Source organism: Wallemia ichthyophaga, assembly GCF_000400465.1.
Source record: "Wallemia ichthyophaga EXF-994 unplaced genomic scaffold scaffold4, whole genome shotgun sequence".
NCBI lineage: Eukaryota > Fungi > Basidiomycota > Wallemiomycetes > Wallemiales > Wallemiaceae > Wallemia > Wallemia ichthyophaga.
In genome coordinates this window covers 357,600-382,575 of record NW_008806277.1, presented here as the reverse complement: position 1 = coordinate 382,575, position 24,976 = coordinate 357,600, and the positions used below count along the sequence as shown (strand labels likewise).

Sequence of the window (24,976 nt, the reverse complement as noted above, 5' to 3'; positions counted from 1 at the left end):
TTGGGAAATGAAAGTCATCAGTAGTTATAAAACGTATAGTATTCCATCTAAGATTGTTTTTTTAGTTTTCTATTTTTATTTGCTTTATTCTTGATAGTGAAATTTTTATCATCAACCACCTCACCACGTCTAGAATGAAAAGTTGGCTGCTTGATTACGTCTAGATGATGAACTAGCTGGGTTGATAAGTGCCGAACTAAGGAAAAGTCCAACAGTCAATCCATTAGCGATACTGATCAAGTTCTGCGCAATTGCTTGTGTTGCGCTCGTTTGTTGTGCCGCACTGCTGCTTTCACTACCTCCAACGTTGGCGAAACTAAGCAAACCAAATTGTCCGAATCCAGATGGAAGGACGAAAAGAATACCAGGAACCATCAACACATAAGCAGAGTGTGGAGATAGCCTACCAATAACATTTCCAATTATACCAACAGTGAAACTAGCGAGAGCTGATGATATGTCAGCCCTACCTTCAAAACGATTGTTGTTTGCTGTAAATGTTGTTAGAGTCACACCATTAAATTGACGTAAACCCACTAGAGAAGTAGTTGACTGTGTACCCTGTACAGCCGATCAATATCATGAGTATTAATTCCCAGCTGATAATACGAGTCTGATTACGCAAAGCCAATCCTAATACGAACAATGGAGCCAATAGAATATTGTACTCATCTGGTGCATGTCTCATGTACCAGTTTTGACCAGGTACGGATTGAATTGCAGAGCAGTCGTCTGTAGAGTCAATAACTTGACCAGTAAACAAGTACCACAATTGTGCACCAAATCCGAGTCCGAATCCAAGGAGTAAAGCGTAGATAATGGCGTAAAACATTCGTACTGAGCCCGATGTAATGTTACGTGAAGTCAACTCCAAAGATCCACATAAAATAATGAATCCAGGCAAGATCAACACAATCGAACCAGAAACAACAGCTTTGAAACAGAAGTAACGACTGTAAGCCAAACATGCAGCTATGAAAGAGTTGAATGATGCGATAAGGATTTCAAAAATGCTACTAAACGTGTCCTTCTTAGCTACCAGCATTTGCGTAATAACAAGAACAGCACCGAGTACAGCCGCCATGAGTGCATCGATGAATGATCCATCAAAAGCCATTGGCGTGATAGAAGCTGAACACAACATACCAATACAAACAGTAGTGAAAGCGTTGTATGTTGGTGGTGAGAGCATAATTTCATCAAGCTTAGCTGATGCCTCAGTAACGCTTATCTTACCATGAAGAACATCCGAATAAAGAGCGTGTGTATCTGGCAATCGAGCCAAATCAAGACCAGAAGCCTGTTTGATGAACTTTGTATCTGAAGTGCGAGTACTTGGATCCGAAAATGACATTGTCATCACACCAGGAGTAAACATACATTGAACAGGCGCCTCTAAAAACTTTCCTGTGTTTTGGATGACCGATTCGAGACGATGTGATGGCGAACCAAACATCATCAATGCACGTGTGAGCTTAAGGAGGAACTCCTGACGTTCGATAAGAGCAGCCAGATTGAGCATAATCTCATTCTTCTTCTGCTCTTTGCGCCTTCTCCTGCGCTCTGCTTTCTGCGAAGGTGTCTTTCTGGCTTCATTGAAAACCTTTTCAGCCATCTTACCTGGTGTAGAAGCGACTGACATAGCACTGTGTACACCTTTATGCATACCCTTTGCGGCGAGTGCTGCTGGGTTGTACTTGGCGAACGAATGACTGAGTGATGACGATGGCTTAGTAGAGCCACCTGGAGTTTGAACGAGGGTTGGAGTCTCAGAATTTGAATCGGCGTGACTTGGCGTTGGCGTGATCTGGGGCGCTTGCTTCTCCTCGTCAACTACAATAGCTGGTCCCTGAGGCGGCTTCAAGTCGTCCTTCTCGTCGTCTTTCTCGTTGAGGTCCTTATCACTGTCTGATAATGGCATGCTTTTTTCGCTAGTCGTAGGAGTTGAGCTGCCAGACTTATCAGCCTCCTTTAAAGCCATCAAACCACCCAGTACACTAGTAGGACCAGTTGTCGCTGGAGGCGGCATTTCGTCTTCGTCTGATGACATCTCCGATCTGTTCTCTTCGATATTGGCTTCGACGTCCTTCTGATCAATGCCCTCGTTGGGCTTCATGATCTTGCCCAGCCAGTTGCCAACCTTAGACTTGTCCTTAGTGATCCTCTTTCTCGCTGCGAGCGAGGGCAGTCCCTCCGTCTCCCCTTCCGGGATGGTAAACTCGCCATCTGCGCCTTCAAAGTTCAAATACTGGTCGAAACGCGCAGTGTTCGTCTGCTGTCCTGGGGGAAGAAGATCCGTCTCTCGACCGGCGGGGACCTGAGCATTCTTATTGCCTCCCTGGAGCTTCCTGAAAATTTCGGGATAGTCCATCAGTACAGTTCAAAAGAAACAGCAAGGACTGCCTCAACGCATCATTCACTCTTCCGTCCTTGCCTTCGGTGGCTTTGGCCTAGCACCGATCACTGGAATGTGAAAGGCATGAATGAAATCCCAGGATGCTGACAGTCCTTGTATTGAAACAACCAACTTACATTTTCAAATCCTCAATCTGCTGCTTTTTGGTCTCGTCGTTGGGGTCGTCGTCGCCAGGGCCCTCTGTGTCCGTGGGAATTGGGTCACCTTCAGACCATTGTACCCGTTTGTCTTGGGGAGTTCCGGCAGCTCCATTTGTTCCTGTGTTTAGGCCCGGAGAGTCTTCTTGCTTGCTTTGCTGTGTTGGTGGCTTATCGACCGGCATTGAATTACCAGCGATATTTTCACTTGACATTATCCAAGGAAATAGGAATAAGAATAATTTTACAAGGCAATAGAATCCCTCTACTTGCCGGTGTTGATGGTTGAGAAGAAATTCAACGTCAGCGAATACTAGGCGCAGCGCTCAGGTCGACGTGATTGAGGTACAAAGGCACATTTCGGTATCTGAGTCGAGATCATTATATGTTTTTGCTCAAACCGCTCTGTCTTTTATTTAGCTTGGTGCAAATATTCAATTCTGTCACTTTGCTGTCTCTGTGCTGTCAATTTATGGATACAAATAAACTCTTATGTAATCTCAAATCTTGAGCCTGATGTTATTGCCGCCAATAGCTTATCCCTCAGCTTCTCCTTATTCGAGTATGCCGGCAATTTGAGCAAATTCTGCGTGCGTAAGTACCCGTGCTATCAATAAATCCATTACGTACGACACATGTACTAGCTGTCGGTAGCCACGAATCATCCTCTGATGCTTTCGAAATAGCGAAGAACGGCCTCAGTCTGCGATTTTATTAGCGTCCTTCTTTTTAGCTAATTATTCACTCACTCCCTAAATCCAAGTAAAGGGGCCCGGGGACAAGATGTAACAAACGAAAGCAGCAGCTCCTTCTCACGCTGATTGAACGAACGAACAACCGACCAGAAGTTAATTACTACCTCATCTGCTTCGCTGTAGTTGTTATACACGGTATGCTTCTTGAGGTCATCGAGGCTGTTTTTTGGATGTTAGTTGATGCTTCAATGAGACCAAGTACCCACTCAATATCACTTTCAGCACCTCCAATCAATACACCTAGCTCCTGCTGATCAAACATCCTCAACCACTTGTTATCAATGATACTAGACAGTCCCTGGAAAAATGCGTTGCACTGTGGCTCTATTTGTGTATTGAGACGGTAGTGCGATACGAGATGTATGTACTGTATCTTGTTGTCTCTCGTCACTGTGATGTTCTGTCCATTTGGAATGAGGTCCATTGTACGCGTTACTCCAAACTCTTCTTCAGATGCCGCGAACGTTAATGCCAAATCTTGTGAATCGCCGGGGTAATTCTTCAGATACAGTAACCCATCGTAGAGTTGAGGATCGAGTGACGCAAGGTCATCGAGGTGAGACTGTCTGCCGTTCCACTTGGCAAGGAAAAACTCGGCGAAGCCTATATCGAGCAGTATACCACTATAGAGTGCCTTTCCGATAATCTTACCTAGAAAGCGATACCAGTCTAGCTGCGAGGGTTCCTTGGCGTATGAGTGAGGGTTTGGATACAGCAGACGTTTTTCGTTAGAAAGCCATAACCCTCTATCAGTGTCAAATACTTCTTTAGCCAAGCTTGTCAAAAATTCCTTAAATAGACCACCTCCGTCGACACCAGCTTCCAAATTACCCCACTGATCAAAGAATCGAATAAATACCTTTCCTTTCAGTTGATCTCCTGGTATGTTGAGTTGGTTAAATCCATCCTCAGCAACATTATCACGCCTGATATCAGCCTTGACTCTATCAAATATACTATCGACGTTGTTGCGAATTTCGTCGTATCTGATGAGTTCCCTAAACACACTTACACGAGAATCGAAGGGAATAACGAAGGGGATGTTGTTCAGTATACCTAGCTTTGGAGAAATCTGGGCCAATTGCTGCTTCGAAAGCGTCTTTGTATTTCTGTACCTTCTTAGACCACCTCTGCGCATATCGACATCCATCATCTCAACATCGCTATCTTCATCTTCAAGCTTCCTTTCTTCGGCAATGACAGCATCGCAGAATGCTCTTAAGTCGAGCTCAGACGTCATGAGCCAATGTCCTGGGGTAGTGAACTGTTTCCTCGAGTCGCGCTGATGTATTTGTCGAGCAAGTTTCGTAAGTATCGATCTAACAGACATCATTCTGAATCCCAAAGCTGGTAATGTATCGCTTTGTATGTTCTCTGCAGTATACAGCGCAAATGTGACATTGCGCAGTATAGAAGACAAGCTGATGACTTCGTCGATTGACAAAGCCTGATTAGGGGAGTTTGGTGCGTGGAAGTCTGCATCAGGGAGTGTGACCAGCAATCTTGAATACAAGTATACTAGAAGAATGAAACTAAGCAAATTGCTTTGATCATCTTTTCTTTCTGACAGTTTACCGAGAAACTTGACAAACCCTCTTGGCGAAGATAGGGATACTCTAGCCAAGGGACTACCACGGACGGACGCTCTCCAGAGCTCGCGTATGACACCGGGTCCACCAACACTACGAGATGACGACGATGATGAGGGGGTGTAAAGTATGGCGTGGATCAGATCATCACGTTTGTGAGGATACTTTTCTATTGTGATAGCTAGGTAATTAAAGAGCTGTTGTCTGATGGATGAAAACTTGTTTGATAAAGTGATGAGTGTGGTGATGTGTGATTTATCAGTAAGCAAATCCAGTCTCTTGAGAAGACGAGGATGAATTCCATGTTTTAATTGTACCAGATCCTCATTATCCTCATCATCCGAGTCTAAAAAGACAGTACGTTTAGTTTCGGATTTACTTAACTCGCTAAGCTCAGGAAGTGCAATCACCTCATTCGACAGGAGTAATAGCCAATTATTGACTTGATCCTTAGTCCATGTGGTGATTCTTGCTTTACAAAACGTAAGCAAGTTACCAACGAATGATATACGTCGTTCGAGTGACCACTGTGAACGTAGGTTATTAGCTTCCAGGGTGAGCGAGTGGGCTAACAAGAGATTGAATGGTAAGATAGCAGAGATACGAGCTATGTAGGCTATCGGTATTCTTGTAGGCAAGTGGGGGATGGACAGGAAGTAGAGCATTTCGTCGAGGGATGCAAAATGATTGATAAGATGAGATAGTTGATCCATCAAGTTATTTACCATGGGATTGGATTTGCTGATGTCATGTGGCTGTAATTATTGTAAGCTGGGTGAAATGATCCCGCTGTACTCACCACTTGTTCTAGCTTTTCTACTAAACGGGATATAACCCTGACTTGAAGGAGAAAAGTCTTCATTTTTGGAATTTGAGACAAATTGAGAAGGAGAGGACGAAGGGAAGGGTGATCAATGACGTCGAGCCTGATAACTTGGAGTAGAGATAACAGAATCAAACTATCATCCACCCCGACGAAGCTATCTAAAGAGTGATTCGTTATATCGATCCAGCGAATGACATCGGGGCTATCAAAGCGAGAAAAAGACATCAATCTAGTCAGACGGGTGTAGTCTTTAAAAGGTGAGAGAGAGAGGTTTTGAAATTCAAGGAAATTCTCGTTGTGAAGCAATTTCTGGGTGATGAAACATCTACATCGAGACTGAATGGGGTGTTATAGGGTGTAAAGAGGGTGACTAGAAACCCACTTGAATAAACACGGCGTATTCCTCTTTCTGCCTGTGTAACTCCCTTTGATGACGTTGATGACGTGCGTCTTCGAGTACACGACTGCTTGACTTCTGGGTGGCGTTGGAGCCAGAGATTTGCACTCTGCGTGGTTGCCTGTGGCTGCCTGTAAAATAAGGCTGCATTTAAAATTATTCGTGCACTTGGTCGTTTGGAGATAACAGCCTTAGCTTGATCTTATACGCTAATCAATTCGAAAATCTAAAAATCTAAAAACGCGTAAAATATGAGCATTTTAGGTGATAAAAGGTCCTGGGACGCGTCAAATTCACTTAATTTGCTTGAAGAAGAAGATGATGATGTACAAATGAGCAATAGATTCTTGAATCCTAAGACAGCAGATCCGGCAGATCCGGCAGATCCAGGTCCGCAAACATCACCAGCACGACAAACACCACTCCCTCCTCACACAATCAGACTCGCACCAATCCAAGCAACTTCAACATCAGGCACTCCAATCTCATTCGGCCGTAAGAAGAAGATTGATGGTACAAGTACAATGAACGACGTTGAACCGCGTTCAAGCTATTTGGCTAAACCAGTACACAAGTTATTATCAGAGTTAGACGCTAAAGCTTCCACTTCCACCTCTATTTCATCCACTCACTCTCAAAATCCATCTGAAACGCAACTATGGACTGACAAGTACAAGCCCAATAAGTTCACTGATCTAATGGGCGATGACAGACTCAACAGACAAGTAATGAGCTGGTTGAAAGAATGGGATAGATGCGTATTTAACAAAACTACAGCTGATTCCACCTACAAACGCAAAAGAGATGCTGAACCTTACGCTTATCGTGATCCACATAACTTAGGTAGACCACAGGAACGTCTTCTTCTCCTCAGCGGTCCACCAGGTCTCGGTAAAACTACTCTAGCATACATCATAGCCAAACACGCCGGTTATCGCGTCTTTGAAGTCAACGCCAGTGACGACAGGTCAGCTAGAACTGTAGACGATAAGCTCAAATCGGCATTAGATGTTAATCCCATTACTTTCGATGGCACTGTCGATAAAAGACCAACATTAGTGTTGGTAGATGAGATAGACGGTGCAACTGGAGAAGGTAGTGGAGGATTCGTGAGACAGTTGATCAATCTAGCTACAGACTACGTACCCAAAAAGCGTAAAAATGGTACTACTCAACCTCGTCTACTTCTCAGGCCGATCATTTGCATATGCAATGATTTATACACACCCTCTTTACGCTCTCTCAGACCTATATCGAGAATAGTGAGATACAAGCCACCATCGACCCTAGCTACAGTTACGCGTCTCAAGGACATTTGCAACGAGGAAAATATCCAAACTGATACTAAATCCCTCAACATGTTGGCGGAATCCTCTGGTGGAGATATTCGCAACTGTCTAAATACATTACAGGTAAGTTAGGTTAGTGCCCTGTTCGAGGTAACTCACCACGCTACTAGTTCATCCAACACAACTCGATGCAACTCCAAACGGCTATACAGATTAACACCAAAGACTCGAGTCGAAGTGTAGCAAGTGTCATACAGCAGATATTTAAATTAGAGAAAAGCAAGACGCCTTCGATTAAGCCTGCGATAGACACGATGGTGGAGTGTGGAGAATACGACAAGATCTCACAATCGTGTTACGAATCATACCTTAAAGCGCGAGTGAATGACAGTAGATGGGACAGATATCTCACAGCCATAGATGCGCTGGTTGATGCAGACACGCGGAATGGTTTGGGTGATACATACACACCTTACCACCTCTCCAAGCTTCACCTTCAGTTCGCAAACATTAACAATGGTCATATAGGCGTAGCTGGCAGTACAGACTATGACAAGTACGTTGAGCGTCTTAATAATGCAGATATGGCAAAAAGTTTCAAACTCTCACTACCTCATTCGTTGTATAGATGCTACGACCTCAATACTCTTGTTATAGAGTTGTGTCCACTCCTCATGCAAATCCTGGCTATCAATTTGAAACTAACTAATGCGCAGGTCTCTACTGAGGGTGATCGGAGGAGAATGGAGCGAGCGGTGCAGATATGTGTCGATCTAGGTGTTGAATTGAAGATTGACAGGGATGAAGATAACAAAACATTAATCAAAATGGATCCAGCGATTGACGTGCTCTCTCAACTTTACTCCAACACCTCCCTATCAACCTTCTCCACCAAGCAGCTCCTATCTAAGGAAATCAATAGTGAGAAGGTGCGTCGGAAGACGGAGAAAGTGAAGAGGGAGAAGAAGTCTCTGAGCGACAAGTACGGTGCTCCGCCTACTGCTGATGCAGCTGCTGTGAATGACGCAAGCCCGACAGATTTCTTCGGTCGAGAGCTCACAACAGCCAAAGCAGATATCTTAAACAAAGCATCAACTAGCACATACATACCCCCACACTATAAATACTTTGAAGGATTCTCAAACGCAGTGCGCAAGCCAATAAAAATGTCTCAATTACTGTAAACCTATCAATCACACATCTATTCTCTATAACAATAAACAATAAATAATCAATTAGAGTCCAGTACACAACCTCATGACAGACCATACTTGTGCTTATAGAATGCAGGTGGAAGATCAGTGACAAAGTCTGACTGTGGTCTCTCCACCACCATCAGTTCAGAAGGACCGATAAAGTCTGCACAAGCGATTGGCTGATATCTGTTAACCATCTTAAAGAATGATGCTTCTTCCGCACGCTGAAGAATTTCATCCTCTTGGAATATGATCCCATTCGCAGCGTCGCCCATCTGCTTCTTGACGTTGGCTAAATCGGTAGCCATCTTATTCCTATCCTGCTTATTCATCTTGCGTTTGTTCGATTTGGATGATTTGGACAGTGCTTTGCGATTGCTGTCCGTGTCATTTGCCATATACTTGATTACACACATCCACGTAGCACCGTAAGCGATGAGCTTGCTATCGCTATGTGAGTCCAGCGTGCTGGCATTCGAGTCGACGCCGTGGAATTGCGGTGGAAGGGTTGAAGGATCAGGATTAAGTATGATACCCTGCAGCGGGTCAACTATCTGTACGTAGCTCTCCGGCATGGTAGACTCATTAAGCTGCTTAGACCAAGCTGGAGTTGACTTTTTCTCCACATCATAGAAACTAATTAAACAGTTAGGAAGTGCGATAATCAGCAGCGACTGATGCAATGGATGAAATTTGATAGCTGCTGGTAAATCGCTCAGGCTTGGTAAAGTGGCATGGTGTTGCATTGAATCCAGGTTGTATATCTGGATATTGCAGGCATAATCAGCTATTACCAACCACTGGCCATCCCTAGAGCAAGCCAATGTGTGCACTGAGGATTCGAGCTTGTTATCGTTATCTGTTTCATCATCACTTTCACTCATATCTACGTCCATTGAGGCTGTCGACTTCCTGTCAGGCATTCTACGAATGTTGCGCACAGACGATGATTTGTTACTCCACTCCTTGAGAAGCTTAGGTATTCCGTCTTCCAAGTCATAAACGACTACTGACGATGCGCCTGATAAGGCCATGATGATTCTTCTGGAATCTGGTGTGAACTCTATGTAATTAGCTCCTGGAAGTGAGCTGTCCAGCTTCACCTTTTTAGGAATTGGAGGACCATTTTGAGCGAGCGTAAACAGTTTGGTTTCGTACGCATCACTGACAGCCAGCATGTGACCATCTGGGGAGACAGAATGAGATATGAGATGGGTGCGGAACTATAGCAGCAGAGTTAGCGAAGCAAGTAAAAATGCAGCAAACAAACCTTAAATTCGGTATCTAATACCTTGTCATAACCACCCTCTCCGAAGTCTTCATCGGCAGACTTGATCCTCCAAACACTAAGACCCATATCACGTCTGGCTATCACCCACCGTCTTGCTCTACAAACGCTAACACTACCTCTACCATTAAGAGGGACGTAAGGCGAGCGTTTATGCCAGCTATCTGCGAAAGTTACAGCTTTGGATGAAGAGACAGGGTTGACGAGTGAGATTTCAAGCTGCTTTTCTTTAACTTTACGGTTGAGAGGTATACCACCCGGTGTAAGATTCATGTGGGGATCGATACCACCACTGACTACTACAGGTACTTGGCTGCTTAAGGCAAAGTTGTCAGGGGTACCTTGAGGAGGCCAAACCGAGATAGCGTTGATATCGTGAGTGTGTATACGCCTCGAACCAGATTGGAAGAACTTCGTATCGAGGCGATCGTCAGAAATGGACACCTTTGTAAATTGAGAGACTCTTTGATCTATACCACCGCTAAAAACAGTTTTGCCGTCAGATGAGACAGAAGTTGTAAGAACATCAGCCTCATGAGATTTAAAGGAGGATATCTGGGAAGATGATTGTTTATCCCAGAAAATCACATTACCGAGACTATCACCACTGATGATGGTGTTATCTTCGAGGACGTTAACAGACCAGATCAACGTGTGTTCATGGTTAGTTTTATCGACGGAGAGTCGGTCATTTACGCGACCATTTTCGAGATTATAGACTCTTAAACTGGAATCAGAGCAACCAGCAACGACCCAGCCATTCTTCTGTTCATCGTTATCTTGTGAGGATCTACACCAAGCAATGGATAATAATCGAGTGGGTACATGAGCGAGTACTCTTGAAACTTGCAATTGGTTGTTTTGAAGGTCAACCAACCTAATACGACCATCAGCGCAGCCTAGAGCGAGTGAGTTGGTGGATGGTGATGAGCACATTGACCAAATAGCTCCACCATCGGAGGATAGTTTGTTTAAAATTTTACCAGTGTTTATATCCCATTCAATAACGGTATTTGTACCACTGCTAGAGAATAATCTGAGGTGCTTTGAAGTGTATGGGTTGAGTGATGAAATAGCGTGTGTGTATGTGCCTGCGTGTGGGGGTGCTGGGTGTCTTCTCGTGAAGAATAACGAATGAATTTTACCCGAAGGTAAGTGAGCGGGGAGTATCTAAAGGTGGAGCATTTAGTAGAGTAAGGTTAATTAAACTACTCTCCCACCTTATCAAGAACCCAGCCTTTGCCCGGTGGCTGCTTCTTAACGCTAAGCTGAGAGTGTGTGGCTGTGTTTACGTAATGCTTCAATTCAATATCCCCATTGCTCTTTCCAACGGCTAACAATCCAAATCCAAGCCATTCACTATCTTTGGCGTGTTTGGGCGGTGGTGGAAACGCCAAAGCAGAAATTGAGTGCGGATTCAAGTCTAAGAATCTATTTCTATGAATTGGTATGCTAGGATTTGAATTACTCGCTGAATTAATTTTTTGGTCCATGGCGTTCGTAACCAAGAAGACACGGATTTCTCTTCTCAGTCATGTCCTTTTTATTCGGCGGCGGCGGCGGCGGCAGCGCTGCGAATCCATCAGCTCAAATTGGCCAATCAGAGGTCGTTAACTCAGCCACCACTGAGATTGAAATGATTACAGACTTATTCGTGCGTTCGTGGTGGTGATACATACGCACATAGCTAACACGACTTAACAGTCAAAACTCGTAAACAGCTGTCATAAAAAGTGCATTGAATCCAACTACAAGGACAGTGATCTTAATAAAGCTGAAGGCGTCTGCTTGGATCGCTGCGTTGGAAAATATTTTGAGACTTCGAAACTTGTTACAGAGCAGCTGCAAAAGCTACAACAACAACCCCAGTAGATCAATTCATCTCTTATAATTCATGTAAATGTATATTATTACAACTATAAAGTGTTCCGCTATGAATTTTTGCTTTCGGTTGGCGATAAAGACAGACTCACTCTCTATCTTTACATTTCCCACCTAATGGCAACTCATACTTACACATTCTCCTCTCACTAAACATCTTACTTTGCGAACGTACCGTCTTTCGTAAGTCATCGTCATCAAAATCCTCCACATACTGCAGTAGCGATGGATTCTTTTCAAAAACACTTTCAAATTCAGTCTATCAACTCTATTAACTCACCCTAGTAGCCTATATTCACTTACGTTGTTAGTAGATGCAAAATTAGTACCTGTATCTTGATTGAATGTTAGCAGGTGACCTTATTTGCTAGTTAAACAGGTTTATTACCACCGTCTTGGAAACTACTTGACATTTCAAAGGCTTCTTGAGCGTCTGGGGCATCCTCGAGGTTCTTAATATTAAGAGTATCGTCACCAGCATCGTCAGTTGGCTCTTCAACGACATCCTCAGCACCCCCCAAACGCTCAACCTCAATAGTTTCCTTGGTTTCCTTGGTTTTCTTAGTCTCAATCAGTTTTTCTTGCGCAAAACTTTCCACTTGAGTGTATGTGCTCGTAGTTATCGTGGTATCATCGTTGAAATTGTTCCCAGTATTACTTGATGTATTCTTTGTACTGATACTACTGCCAACACCTCCTTTCATCCTTCCCATCATCATAGCTTCCAGTTTCTGCTTCTCTCTCTTGATTTCCATCTGCTTGATCTTTAATTGCATTTCGTATATTTCATTCTCCTTCCTCTTGAGTTCATTTTGAGCTTTAACATCGCCCTGTGCTGCTCTTTGAGATAGAGACATGGGTGGAGGTGGAGGTGTAGGAGTGCTAGTTGAAGCAATAGGAGCTAATCTACCAACAACCCACTCAGGAATCTTTTCCATGGAGCGTGTTGAGTCGAGATTTTTGGAAGTGTCATCAACATTCTCAAACTCATCATCATCATCATCATCATCATCACTTGGGGTGATTATTATTTCAGTTGGTTTAGATCTCAAATATGGTGTTTTGCTTGAGTGTGTGTGTGTTTGTATATTGTGCGGTTTCTGTGATGCGTTAAACGTTTGTGAAGGAGGTTCAACTAAGCTGGCAGATGTGGCAGATGTGGCAGATTGGCTGTGAGGTGAGAGTGCGAGGCTATTCAAAAATTCATCAGCTGATGATTTTGAAGTCGATGGTTTTGCCTGAGTTTGCCTTTTATTCTTCCTCTTGTCGCTCTCGTCTTTTACTTTGTTCTTTGTTAACCTTGCAATTCTCTTTCTCTCCTTCCTCTCAGCTTTCGTAAGGGTCTTTGGATCTCTTTGGAAGAGTTGCTTGTTCTGGTTGAATATTTCCAAATTTACACCTTTCTTTGGAGGTTTACGCGTGCTTTGGCCTGCTTCTAGGGTGTTTGAAGGGGTTGAATGGATCAAAGATGCAGAGTAGTTGAGTAAATTGATATCAACGCCTTCTTGTTGTAGAAATTCAAAAGACAAGCCATTAATTAGACCACTTTTAACCAGTTCTACGTCGTAATTTGCTGAAATTGGATTAGAGTGGCCAATTTACACGGTAAAAACTCACTGAAAGGTACATTAGGGAGATTGGTATTGTAAGGATATCTCGTAGAGTGAGAGTGAGAGTGTGGGAGGTGTTGAGGATTTGGAAGTGGCTGTGGCTGTACATATGGTTGTGGTTGTGCTACTGCCTGTGCCCCTGCGTCTGCCCCTACCTGTACGCCCAACTGCACCTGTGGATTATGTCCAACTGAATGCTGTGAAGCTTGCTTTGACTGCCATTTCAATTTATCTAATCGTTCTTGTAATATATTAACAGGCTTAGCATCCTCAGACTCAGAAATTTCGCCGTCTTCCTTGTCATCTTTATCAGCCTTATAATTCACGTTATCTACTGCTCCATTGCTATCGTCGTCGCCGTCATCGTCCACTTTAACTCTCTTTGAGTCGTTTGAGCTGGGAAAAGTATCATTGGAATCCTCGTCTCTAGCTCTCTTATTTGATGAAATACCACCAGATAAAGCAGATGAAATTGTCTGTCCCATGATGGCCGTCTTGAATAATAAAATATTTCCCTCTTTCCAAGGTTCAACGCCGACAACCAAAATCTAAATAAAATGCTCAGAATATTCTCAAAGTCATTCCCAGCTATTCAACGCGCTCCACGTACTCAATTGGCTTCACGCTTTTACTCTGCTCAGCCACCTTCTGTTTACGGTCCAGGCGCTGAATCTGGTACTGTGCCTACGGATGAAGCCCAAGCAACTGGAATTGAGAGAATTGAATTATTGACCAAAGCTCAAGGCAATGAAATGTTCGATATGTCTCCTTTAGTGGTTGATAGAATGGGTACTATGAAAGACCCAATCATGGTTCCTTCTCTCACTCCAATTCGCATTGTTGGCTCTACTGGATGTTAGTTTGGCTTGTGAAATATTTCACCCTACTCACGCCACCTACAGTCCCCGCTGACTCGAATGACACCGTCTGGCTCACCCTTGACATCACTAAGAACGACGGTATCGGCCGCTGTCCTGAATCTGGCGTTGTCTACAAACTAGACTACCAAGGCGCTCCCCTTGACGAACTTCACCACTAATCACTCCCTTTATACTTTTTGTTATAAAATGAAAATTTACATGTCTCATTTCCTTTTCTCATTAAACCTCCAATTCTTCATTAGCAGGCCATTGTATTTCATAATCCAGACACACGTCGTGTACGTAAGTGTTTTCAAGAGGGAAGCGCCAGGTGAAGAAGCCATCCTGTTTATCAATCCACTCAACATTTTCAGACATATTGCAATCGTTATCGTCATCCTTATCTCTCGCCAGCTCCTTTGGTGTGTTTAAAAGGACGCGCACACGCTCATCGACACTGACAGGCACCTGATCTCTAATAACAACTTGAGCAGGTGGACAATCGATTTGTTGTCTCATGTTGTGCACTTCGTACACTGTGCTGATAGATCTAGATTGCATTTTCGTGTCAGTGTTGAATCTATCAAGTAATCCCTTATTGATAATACCGTTGTAGCGATCGACGTTGTGTTTCTTGTGCGTTTTCATATTCCTATCGACACCCAGGCTCAGTTGGAATTTAGTTGCGGATGGCGCTTCGGGGATGTAACTGCGAGAGACCAACTCTCCATCCATAAAAATAAGCGCTTCACCACCCAAAAGAGGCATGTCGGTGGTATTGGTGACTTCTGCTTCCAGATAAGCTCTATCCGAGAGGGAAGGCACGAACACCCAATTCAAATCAGCCTGCAGGGAAATTGTATCGATTTTGACAGTTTTATGGACGTGACTGTTAGACAGGATTGTTGTGAGACCGTTGATTGTAAATGCAGTGCTGATAGTGTTGTTCTGTACACTAGACGTAGCTACCATTGCTGGCATAGCACGGTATACCATATTCTCTGCAGCTAGACTCTCCTTCCCAATCACGTAAGGCGATCTGATTTGCGCGTTGATTGGTCTCAATTCTGGTATCTCGGCGCTGAGATTGGGCGTAGATGTCGACAGCACGAGCGTCGTATCCTCCCAATTCTCCCCCGTATCATTGTATACTTTCGCAATATAATCAACTTGAATCGCCGCATTATCTGCTTTGACGCGGTAGAAATTCCGCCAGCTCGCGTTGAAGACGCAGTACGAGATAGTGAATGTAACCTTGTCTATATTCGCAAGTGGCTTGAAGGAGAGGGTGCATACTTTGCTCTTCCTCACTCCATCTCCATATCCATTCCCGTATATACCAGCCGACTGCTCCAATGCACGCTTGTGGTCGATGGAGCTAGCGATGTCATCTTCGAGTTGTTTGATATGTGCATGATAACGACTCATTTTCGTGTACACCATCGATAGATACTTGTCCAAATCATCCGTCGACGCCGGTTTCTGCCCAAAACTGCGCAACGTTTCCATCTGATGGTGCACAACGCTCTTGCCTAGCTCTTTGGCTTCTATTTCTCTTGCGATGTCTCTTATATTTAACGTTGTCTCGCTTTCTTCTCTGTCTTCCGATTGGTCCTGTTGAAGTACCTGGATTTCGTGGCCACCTACGCTGACATGCAGAGACTCAGCGTCGAGAGTTTCAGGGAGGCTGGAGAGCTTGAGAGTGTAGAGAGTGTCTGCGTAAATGCGCGTGTGCGGTTTAAATTCCCTGTGAACCTGTGCTTTGCCGTCGAATAGGGTGACTTTAGCGAGTTTTGAGTGACTGCAACAAGGTGAGATAGCTTGTATGGGGAGTACATAACACACAAGTTATGTACAAGCCCAGCTTACGGAATTTTGCAGTGAAAATGAGTAGACATGGTGATGATCAAGTGAATGAAGGAATACTTGCTTTGAATACAATGGGAAAGGGTGTATTGAGTATGAATGACCGATGCTTTGTGGCCAGCTTAAGACAAAAGTGAGTCACGTATTTCAACGTTGAAGTATATGTGCTCGTCGGTGGTAAGCTGTACCAGCTCACTCTTGAGATGGTTTGATGAGCTCACAATCCCATCAAAGCCGGTGACTTCTAATCCAGGTCCGCCCAAATCCCATTCCAGGCCTTGGGTGGTCACTCTTGCCCACTTTGTGGCAATGGGGAGGATTCCACAGCATTCGCCGAATTTGTCGAGCTCAGCGCGTATATGGTGTGTGCCTGGTGATAAAGACCAAGCGATGTTGTTCTCTGAGATAACGTAGACGGCTCTATCGCGTTTGTTCTGTTGAGAGCGTGTATAACTGAGGGTATGGACAGTCTGGTCAAGCCTCCCACTCAAGCCACCGAATGTTATAGCCTGGATGGTGTGTTAAAGGGGGTGAAAATTGGCTCAAATGGAGCCACTGACGATGTGATGGCGGGGAACGTAGTTGAAAGCTTTCATGTAGTCCGTTGAGTGTTGATCTGGATTAAAATGCATGTCGACGTTGAGATGTGTGTAGAACTGCCTGGTTTGGGCTGTTAAACTGTCGAAATCGCCGACTAAGAGGTGGGGAGTGAAGGAGACTGGATCAGCGTGCTTAGAAGCAGCGTCTAGTAGCCTATTTGCACCGCCATCGACGCAGATTCTGAGGGTGGCTGTGTGTGTGTGTGTTTGCGTTCCAGATATAATGATGTAACCCACCTGCATCCCAAATGCTTTTAAACAATTTCCAATGCTGTATCGGGCAGTTTAGAATAATAAGACATTTCTCCGTCTTGTCGAATAAATTGCTCAAATTCCACTCGGGTATTGTATTCATCTCTAAATCAACGTCGATGATCGAGAAGACAGTTAAATACAAAAAATCAGCACCAAAGCCTGAAAATGATTCCAGTGTGAGGATTCCAGCGCTGTTCAAATCACTTTACCAGCAAATCCTCAACTCACACTATCAAAACGCACTGAAAACGACGAATAAGCTGTTGAGATTGGATAATCGCAGTGATGAGCTTATTAAGACGAGGATATTCCTACTACTGCAATTGGATTGCTTTGATTTAGCTTTGGACTCTCTTCAGCAGTCGAAATTCAGCTTCGAATGGGCGTATTCAGAGTACAGGCGTAAGAATGAGAAGGCGGCCGAGAACGTTGTCGAGAACCCTTCTAACACCTCTAGAAAGTGGCTCATCCTCAAGGCCCAGCTGGTTTGTGTGTGTGCGTCTCATTACCCTCACTCACAAACCAATTCAGCTCTACAGGCAAGGTGATTATCAAGGCGCAGTGGATCTGTACCAGTCTCTGTTGTCTGATTTGAGTGGTGTGAGTTGGTTTGGTTGGTAGGGCTGTCAGGCTCACACAGTTCACAGGACAGCGAGGAATACGCAGACATCTCAACCAATCTCAAGGCATCCAAAGAATGCTTGGACTTCCATAAGCATGGCTACATTGATGCTATGGAAACTCTCGATATCCCTCCACTCGATGTCCTCGAGAAGAACCCCGGTCCTTTCCCGGAAAACTACAAAGCACCAGCTGTGGATATATCCAGCGTTACTGTGAGCCATGGCAAAAGCACCAAGCTGAACAAGCAGAAGAAGAAGAGAATTCACGCAATGCACAGCAAACACGCCAACAAAAACACTCCAATCGACCCAGAGCGCTGGATTCCAATGAGGGAGAGAAGCTACTACCGCAAGCCAAGGCAGCAAATGTCCATAAACCATAAGAGGCGATAAATTTTGATTCATTTGTGTTTTTGTAACGTGTCTTATCACTTGTGCAGTACACTCACGTAGGCTTCACAATAGAAAGACAGTTGAGTATCGGATGAGAGCTGTCACAGGGATACTTGCTTTGGTGACTGTGCTGCATGTGGCCGGGCTCTGGCTCTTTAGTCGCGGCTTCCTGTTGAACCGGGTGACGCTTGAGCAAGTGGGGGTGCCAAACGCAGCCGCACCGCCAGCGACACACTCCAAGGCCATTATTCTGATTATAGACGCGTTGCGGGCTGATTTCGTCGTCCCACAGCCGCTGGATTCGCCCGAATACAGCGAATACTACCACAACATCCTCAAACTCCCTGCACAACTATCCCAGCAGCACCCGGACCACTCGATTATCCTCCACACGTACGCCGATCCACCTACGACCACTCTCCAGCGCATCAAAGGCGTCATGACTGGCAGCCTGCCGACCTTTATCGACGTAGGCAATGCGTTTAGCGGGGAATCGATATCCGAGGATTCTCTGCTGGGGCAGTTGAAGCGCGCGCACAAGTCGACAGCCTTCGTCGGCGACGACACCTGGATGACCGTCTTCCCGGGGTCATTCGACGAGCAGCTCCCGTACGACAGCTTCAACGTCGAGGATCTCCACTCAGTTGATGCTGGCGTTAAAGAGCATCTCCCCCGCCTCATGGCGCACGGGTACGACGCGATATTCGGCCATTTCCTCGGTGTCGATCATGTCGGCCATCGCGTTGGGCCGGCGCATGCCGTGATGCGGATGAAATTGGAGGAAATGGACGCGGTGTTGCGCCGTGTTGTCGATACTCTCGACGACGACACTCTTCTCGTCGTAATGGGCGATCACGGCATGGACAGCCGCGGCGACCACGGCGGCGACTCGCTGCTGGAGACCAGCGCTGCTCTCTGGATGTACAGTGGGCGCACCCCGCTGACGAGCGCAAACGCACGCGCTAACGCTGCCGCTCTCCCCCACCACGGCTCCGTACGCACCACTCAACAGATCGATATCCTCCCCTCGCTCGCTCTCCGTCTCGGTCTGCCGATCCCCTTCAACAGCCTGGGCGGGGTGATCCCGGAGCTGTTTCCAACATGGCTCCTCAGCGCGCTCGACACCACCGCTGACCAGATCTGGAGCTATCTGTGCGCATATGCGCAGAGCAGCAGCGGCCACGAAATAGAACCTTTCCTGTCTACCCTCAGGGAGAAGCTGGACGCGGCTAAGCGGGGTGCAGGGGACGCGCAAGTAGACTTGGCGCAGCAGGAGCGCTCACGTTTCTGGAGAAGCAGCAGGCACGACAAGGCCAACACTCACACCCACTCGCACGCGCTCTACGCTGACTTGTTCGCCTCCACGCTCTCCAGCTGCCGCGGAATCTGGGCTCAGTTCGACAAGACGCTTATGGCGGCAGGTGTATTAGTCGTAGGTCTCTCGCTCGTGCTGCTGCTGGGAGTGTACAGCAGGACGGGCAGAGCGGACAGCTGCGTATGGATGAGCAGTGCGGCGCGGGAAGCTGCGCGCGTATTACCGGCGTACACTGCAGCTGCATTTGTCTTCTCGTTGGCGCTGTTGCGCGGCCGATGGGAGAGTGTCGTTCTAGCGCTGTGTCTGGCAGTGGAGGGGTGCGTATGCTGGGCCATCCCTCTCCCACTCTCTTCCCCCCTTAGTTTCTCACTCGAGCGTCCCACGCTGCGCACAATCCTCCACGCCCTCTACACCTCCGCCACTCTCCTCGCCCACCTCGCCGCGTTCCTCTCCAACTCATACATCCTATGGGAGGACCGAGTGGTGCTAGTGCTGCTCCAGACGCCCATTCTGCTCTCGCTGGTGGGGTGTGTGAATGCTCCGCAAGCGCGTCTGCAGAAGGTGCTTGGGGGGAGTGCGTTAGTGAGTGCGGTTGCACTGCGCGCTCTCGCCAGCTCGACTGTGTGTCGCGAGGAGTTAGGCGGATGGTGTGCGGTGACGTTCTACGCAACTGCTTCTAGCTCACTCGCTCCACGCTGGGTGTACGCTGCCCTCCTCCCCGCTGCACTCACCATGTATGGCATCGTGCGCGCCGCACTATCTGCAACAGCCTCCTTTACCCGCAGCGCTCAGCTGTTTGTCGCGGCGTTCGCTGCCTCTCTCGCTGCCGCCTCGCTTTATTGGCTAGTGGACGCCGTGGAGTTTGCTGTTTTGCCCCAACTGTCCAAGTACATCCCTTACTCTACTCTCACCACACTCAAAACTACCCTCGCTCGCTCTAATATGTGTTTCGTCGCTATAGCCGGTGTATCTTTCTGGTTCTTCTCCGCTTTATGCGTGGAGGTACGCGAGGAGGGGCAGACGGAGACAAAGACAGAGACAGAGTCGCACTCACACTCACAACCATCATCACAACCTCGCCCCACCACGCGCCAAGTGAGTGTGTTAGGATTCAGCAACAGCTACGGGGCGTACTACCTGCAATACGCGCTGGTAATGTTCGCGTTGCTGTACATACCAACTCTCCCAACTGGGCAGATATCGCTATGTGTAGCGTTGCTTGCACTGCTCGCCTTCCTGGAGCTAAGTGATGCGCAAAATGATGCTGGGGCCCTAGCGAAGCTAATCCGACGTCCACAGCGCTACAAAAAGGGAGCAAACGGTGCAATGAGCACACCACCCACCCCTTCACCGCCATTCTGGCGTGCGGCTTGGCTGGCTCAACTTGGTCATCTCGTTTTCTACGCTACCGGCCACCAGGCTGTACTGAGCACACTGCAGTGGAAGGCGGCGTTTGTGGGTTTCCCTACACTGTCTTATCCTTATGCGCCTCTCCTCGTTGGTGCGAACACCCTCGCTGGATTCGTCTTGCCGGCTACCTTCCTCCCTCTGCTCATCTACTGGAAGAGGGCGCCGAGAGTGAATGGGAGCGCGCCGTTGGATACACATCTCTTGCGCACCGCTTGCGCTTTCCTGGCTTATCACTCAGCTATAGCTCTCGCGGCCATGGGGGCAGCGGGATACTTCCGTAGACATCTTATGGTGTGGAAGGTGGGTAGATGTGGTGGCGATGGCTGCTCGATTTTGCGGAATAACTTTACCTAACTGTAACTTGTCGCAGGTCTTCGCTCCTCGCTTTATGCTCGCGGCCGTCGCCCTACTCGCCTCGGATGGCGCTCTCCTCCTCGCTGTCGGCGTCGGTGCTGCTGTGACGACGAACAAGGTGAGCCGGGTGTTCAAGACAACGACGACGTAGTGTAGTATTTTCTGGTGTTCACCCAAGTGACCAAATGAATATCTATTTATCTTAGAATACATGTTATGTCTTAGAAAAAAAAAAATGTCTCAACCTCACACCCGCGACCAATCAAAGGCATACTCTTCGCCAGTGGGTGAGTAGTTTTTGCAAGCGTCTATAGCAGCCAAGCCCCAGTCACCATCGAGGGGATGATCCAGAAAGTGGATGAGATGAGCGTTCTTGCTGCTTATGAAACCGGCGTCAACAGCGGAAGCGATGAGGTGCTTGAGGGGGTTGAAGAAGCCATCTACATTGACGGCGATGACCGCCTTGGCGTGGATATTCAATTGAGACCACGTGGTCACCTCGAGGAGTTCTTCGAAAGTGCCGAAACCACCAGGAAGGGCGATGAAAGAGGAGGAACGGTGAGCCATGGCCAGTTTGCGCTCGTGCATGCTATCGACGACGATAGAGTCGAGGTTTGGGTGGGAGGGGAGAGTGGTATGGCTGGTGCTGCCGCGCTCACCCTTCTCGCCCACAGCCACCATCGCGCGCGGTATGATGCCCGTGACGTGTCCACCGCTGCTCAGCGCACTACGGGCTACTTGACCCATCAGACCACCGTCACCGCCGCCGTAAACGAGTGGAATGTTGTGTGCGGCAAGCGTAGAACCAATTTGCCGGGCAACGTCTTTGTATATCGGAGTAGAACCGTCTGAGCTGCCGGAATAAATGCAAATAGCAGTCATGACACTCGTTATCAATCAACAACCACAATGAATATAATCGTAGGTTGAAATAAAAAGTAAAAATGGAAAAACTCATAAAACCTATAGGAAAGTTTATTTGGTAAATCACTCACTCCCCAAGAACGGCTGAGACGGCATCAGCGTGCACTGGAGAAAGCTCAGCGCGAGTTGGACAGAGAGCGTGGCAAGCTGGAGGGACAGGAGAGCAAATTGATCAGCGATATTAAGAAGAGCGCCAAGAATGGTCAAATGGTAGGTACTTGTTTATCCCCTGTAGACACTCACTCAACACATCCTCCAGGCACCAACCAAACTCATGGCCAAGGATCTCGTTCGGACTAGGAAATACATCCAGAAGTTTTATCAGATGCGCACTCAGTTACAAGCTGTTAGTCTGCGTATCCAAACACTCAGATCGAATCAGCAAATGTCTGAGGCTATGAAAGGTGCAACAAAGGTGTGTTGATAGCTTTCATGTCGTCATCTTTCTTATCACACCACCAGAGCATGGCTATGATGAATAGAAGTCTCAACCTCCCTCAAATTACCCGTATCATGAACGATTTCGAACGTGAATCATCCTCAATGGACATGAAAGAGGAAATTATGTCTGACGCTGTTGACGACGTTATGGAGGATGATCAAGGTGAAGAGGAGGAGGAGAAGATCGTTGGCCAGGTACTCGATGACATTGGCGTTACTCTCAATCAACAACTCGCAAATACGCCTGATACTTTGGACGTCGATACTGGCGCAGATAAAAACAAAAAGACGCCGATGGCTGAGGGATTGAGCGGCAGTGCTGGTGCTGGTGCTGGTGCTGGCGCTGCTAACCCCACTACAACCACCCAAGCCACCACTTCAACTCAAACTAAAACCGACGAAGACAGCTTACAAGCCAGATTAGATAGGCTTCGAAAGGACTGATGATTATTTCTTGATTATAAACTCTTACAAAGTACTCTCACCATCCTCACTAAACTTTACGTTACCCTGTCGTGTCATGTGAGCAGACATTTGTAATGATGAAAATTTGCATACCTCTTGGCCTTGACTGTTTGCAATGTATTTTGTGTGGCCTGTGGTGAGTGTTAGGCGTTTGTACTAGTATACTAATTACTTCCCTCCAAAAGCCATAACTCGACGCGAATCACTTGAATCGCAAAACTCAACTCTAGTAAAGGCCATTGTCCTACCGAGGCTAGCAGCAGTTGCGTATATCTCAACGGGTTGATCATATGGGATTGGCTTGACGAATGTTTGGCTCATGTCAGTGGATACACCGGTGAAGTAGAGACCATGAGAGGACACAGCCAACGAGCCAGCGCTGTCGATCAAAGAAGCAATACAGCCGCCGTTTAGAGAGCCCTGCCTATTCAAGTTATGCTTATCGACGATAAATCGCAGGTGCACGAATCCAGGCTTTGCAGAGATTACAGAGTGTGTGCCATTGCGTGTACCAAACACACTCCAATCATGTCCCATATTTTTCAAACTCGATTCAAGTACATTTCTAACGAAAGATAGACACGCAGACATATTCCTAGTAATTTGCAGCTTACACTAGTAATTTAATAGCCTTGTCTGATATTTTAAAAATTGCAGAAAACCACCACAGCTTAATCGCCTTCACAATAAACGGCGACGAGGAATATAAAAATTTAGATTTTATTACGAATATGACCACGCCAGTCCAACAAGTCGCTCCAGGTGAAGCAGCCCCGGTTCTTACCCAGTCAGAGGTCCACCACGATACACAGCAACAGCAGCCACAGAAATCTGCTGCTGCCGCCGCACTCAGCCCTATCTCATCCACCTACAATAGATTCATGAATTGGAGGAAATCCCTTAGCTTAGGTAACCCTGGTACCGCTGAAGCTATGGGCAGAGAAGCCAAAACTACGCTCCTCTCTAATTTCATCTTTGACGGCGCTAGAGCTGATCTTACAAAGGGTATTTCCTTAAACCCCGCTTTCCAAGTCACCCACTCTTTCGCTCTGGGCTCTCAACAATCCCCTCCAAACTACTCTTTCGGCGCAGTCTACGCAGACGCAAAGTCTTTCTTACAAGGTGCTGTTGATCACACAGGTACCCTCACTGGACGCGCCAATCAATCCTTCGCTAACCTCGGTACTGGAAAGGTTCAAGCTCAGCTTTCTGAAGTTCCTGGTCAATCCATGATCCAATTAGAGCATGACTATCAAGGTTTAGACTATTCCCTCAACGGTAAAGCTATGAATCCTTCCATGATTGATGGTACTGGTATTTACATTGGTAGCTACCTCCAATCTCTCACTCCAAACATCGCCCTCGGCCTCGAAACCCTCCTCCAAAGACCTCAACCGGGCGTCTCTGAATCCTTGACTTCTTATTTGGTTAGATTGAATGGCTCAAACAGGGACTGGTTGGCTACCGCTCAAATTAACCCCTCTGGAATGCTCGAAGCTACTTACCACCACAAATTGTCCGATAAAGTTGACGCTGCTGCCACTTTACAAGTTATCAACAGACCTCAAGGCAAGGAAGCAAATGCTAGCTTAGGTGCAAAGTATGACTTCAGAATGGCTTCTTTCAGAGGTCAACTTGATTCAACCGGAAAAGTTTCAGCCTTGCTCGAGCAAAGATTCACTCCTGCATTCGCTTTCTTGGTCGCAGGCGAAATTGATCATCTCAAGAATGCTTCCAAATTTGGTGTCGGTATCATGTTAGAATCAACCACAATGACTCCTGAAGAAATGAACGCCGCTATGCAATCTGTACCACAACCTCCAGTTTAAAATGAGTAAAATGAAAATTTAAAACCCTATTCTTAATATATCTTAAATATAACTTAACTATTAAATGGAATTTTGGAAAATTCTCCTGTCTGTTTCAGATGAAATTATGCCGTCATCAACCTTCCAAATACGGAAATAATTGATTAATTATAAGCAATTTGGCTACTGTGGATCTAGATCTTTCGTTTAATCAATCATCAACGCCATCAATTTAGCTTTTTCAACGTAATTTTCATCGTTAACGTAGGTTTAAGAGGG

At 46.3% G+C, this 24,976-nt stretch overlaps 14 protein-coding genes across 14 annotated transcripts; 7 read left to right on the top strand and 7 right to left on the bottom strand.

The window, feature by feature from the left end:
- Window positions 1-129: 129 nt before the first annotated feature.
- J056_003447 (uncharacterized protein) lies at window positions 130-2,768 on the bottom strand (the record flags this gene model as incomplete). The annotated part of the gene is made up of 3 exons (XM_009268670.1): window positions 130-491; window positions 538-2,348; window positions 2,533-2,768. The coding sequence occupies 3 exons, from the start codon at window positions 2,766-2,768 to the stop codon at window positions 130-132; spliced, it is 2,409 nt and encodes an 802-aa protein (XP_009266945.1).
- A 275-nt stretch (window positions 2,769-3,043) lies between these two features.
- Window positions 3,044-6,270, bottom strand: J056_003446 (putative E3 ubiquitin protein ligase; the record flags this gene model as incomplete). The annotated part of the gene is made up of 6 exons (XM_009268669.1): window positions 3,044-3,139; window positions 3,184-3,256; window positions 3,303-3,467; window positions 3,515-5,652; window positions 5,697-6,059; window positions 6,106-6,270. 6 exons carry the CDS (start codon window positions 6,268-6,270, stop codon window positions 3,044-3,046), a joined length of 3,000 nt encoding a protein of 999 aa, XP_009266944.1.
- Window positions 6,271-6,371: 101 nt separating this feature from the next.
- On the top strand, window positions 6,372-8,593 carry J056_003445 (Chromosome transmission fidelity protein 18; the record flags this gene model as incomplete). Its single annotated transcript, XM_009268668.1, has 2 exons — window positions 6,372-7,532; window positions 7,580-8,593. The coding sequence occupies 2 exons, from the start codon at window positions 6,372-6,374 to the stop codon at window positions 8,591-8,593; spliced, it is 2,175 nt and encodes a 724-aa protein (XP_009266943.1).
- Window positions 8,594-8,664: 71 nt separating this feature from the next.
- On the bottom strand, window positions 8,665-11,386 carry J056_003444 (U3 small nucleolar RNA-associated protein 4; the record flags this gene model as incomplete). The annotated part of the gene is made up of 3 exons (XM_009268667.1): window positions 8,665-9,828; window positions 9,876-11,063; window positions 11,114-11,386. 3 exons carry the CDS (start codon window positions 11,384-11,386, stop codon window positions 8,665-8,667), a joined length of 2,625 nt encoding a protein of 874 aa, XP_009266942.1.
- A 41-nt stretch (window positions 11,387-11,427) lies between these two features.
- J056_003443 (uncharacterized protein) lies at window positions 11,428-11,765 on the top strand (the record flags this gene model as incomplete). Its single annotated transcript, XM_009268666.1, has 2 exons — window positions 11,428-11,547; window positions 11,598-11,765. 2 exons carry the CDS (start codon window positions 11,428-11,430, stop codon window positions 11,763-11,765), a joined length of 288 nt encoding a protein of 95 aa, XP_009266941.1.
- A 380-nt stretch (window positions 11,766-12,145) lies between these two features.
- On the bottom strand, window positions 12,146-13,869 carry J056_003442 (uncharacterized protein; the record flags this gene model as incomplete). The annotated part of the gene is made up of 2 exons (XM_009268665.1): window positions 12,146-13,347; window positions 13,392-13,869. 2 exons carry the CDS (start codon window positions 13,867-13,869, stop codon window positions 12,146-12,148), a joined length of 1,680 nt encoding a protein of 559 aa, XP_009266940.1.
- A 72-nt stretch (window positions 13,870-13,941) lies between these two features.
- J056_003441 (uncharacterized protein) lies at window positions 13,942-14,423 on the top strand (the record flags this gene model as incomplete). The annotated part of the gene is made up of 2 exons (XM_009268664.1): window positions 13,942-14,239; window positions 14,287-14,423. The coding sequence occupies 2 exons, from the start codon at window positions 13,942-13,944 to the stop codon at window positions 14,421-14,423; spliced, it is 435 nt and encodes a 144-aa protein (XP_009266939.1).
- Window positions 14,424-14,484: 61 nt separating this feature from the next.
- J056_003440 (thiamine pyrophosphokinase 1) lies at window positions 14,485-16,952 on the bottom strand (the record flags this gene model as incomplete). Its single annotated transcript, XM_009268663.1, has 3 exons — window positions 14,485-16,025; window positions 16,307-16,619; window positions 16,671-16,952. 3 exons carry the CDS (start codon window positions 16,950-16,952, stop codon window positions 14,485-14,487), a joined length of 2,136 nt encoding a protein of 711 aa, XP_009266938.1.
- A 128-nt stretch (window positions 16,953-17,080) lies between these two features.
- Window positions 17,081-17,980, top strand: J056_003439 (Signal recognition particle 72 kDa protein-like protein; the record flags this gene model as incomplete). Its single annotated transcript, XM_009268662.1, has 3 exons — window positions 17,081-17,449; window positions 17,496-17,564; window positions 17,612-17,980. 3 exons carry the CDS (start codon window positions 17,081-17,083, stop codon window positions 17,978-17,980), a joined length of 807 nt encoding a protein of 268 aa, XP_009266937.1.
- A 91-nt stretch (window positions 17,981-18,071) lies between these two features.
- Window positions 18,072-21,210, top strand: J056_003438 (GPI ethanolamine phosphate transferase 3; the record flags this gene model as incomplete). The annotated part of the gene is made up of 3 exons (XM_009268661.1): window positions 18,072-19,612; window positions 19,658-21,005; window positions 21,076-21,210. The coding sequence occupies 3 exons, from the start codon at window positions 18,072-18,074 to the stop codon at window positions 21,208-21,210; spliced, it is 3,024 nt and encodes a 1,007-aa protein (XP_009266936.1).
- A 95-nt stretch (window positions 21,211-21,305) lies between these two features.
- On the bottom strand, window positions 21,306-21,941 carry J056_003437 (putative cytokinin riboside 5'-monophosphate phosphoribohydrolase LOGL2; the record flags this gene model as incomplete). Its single annotated transcript, XM_009268660.1, has 1 exon — window positions 21,306-21,941. One exon carries the CDS (start codon window positions 21,939-21,941, stop codon window positions 21,306-21,308), a length of 636 nt encoding a protein of 211 aa, XP_009266935.1.
- Window positions 21,942-21,968: 27 nt separating this feature from the next.
- J056_003436 (Charged multivesicular body protein 2a-like protein 2) lies at window positions 21,969-22,868 on the top strand (the record flags this gene model as incomplete). The annotated part of the gene is made up of 4 exons (XM_009268659.1): window positions 21,969-21,980; window positions 22,029-22,193; window positions 22,243-22,398; window positions 22,446-22,868. The coding sequence occupies 4 exons, from the start codon at window positions 21,969-21,971 to the stop codon at window positions 22,866-22,868; spliced, it is 756 nt and encodes a 251-aa protein (XP_009266934.1).
- A 24-nt stretch (window positions 22,869-22,892) lies between these two features.
- On the bottom strand, window positions 22,893-23,426 carry J056_003435 (Putative esterase C31F10.02; the record flags this gene model as incomplete). Its single annotated transcript, XM_009268658.1, has 3 exons — window positions 22,893-22,934; window positions 22,983-23,020; window positions 23,138-23,426. The coding sequence occupies 3 exons, from the start codon at window positions 23,424-23,426 to the stop codon at window positions 22,893-22,895; spliced, it is 369 nt and encodes a 122-aa protein (XP_009266933.1).
- A 194-nt stretch (window positions 23,427-23,620) lies between these two features.
- On the top strand, window positions 23,621-24,718 carry J056_003434 (uncharacterized protein; the record flags this gene model as incomplete). Its single annotated transcript, XM_009268657.1, has 1 exon — window positions 23,621-24,718. One exon carries the CDS (start codon window positions 23,621-23,623, stop codon window positions 24,716-24,718), a length of 1,098 nt encoding a protein of 365 aa, XP_009266932.1.
- Window positions 24,719-24,976: the final 258 nt, after the last annotated feature.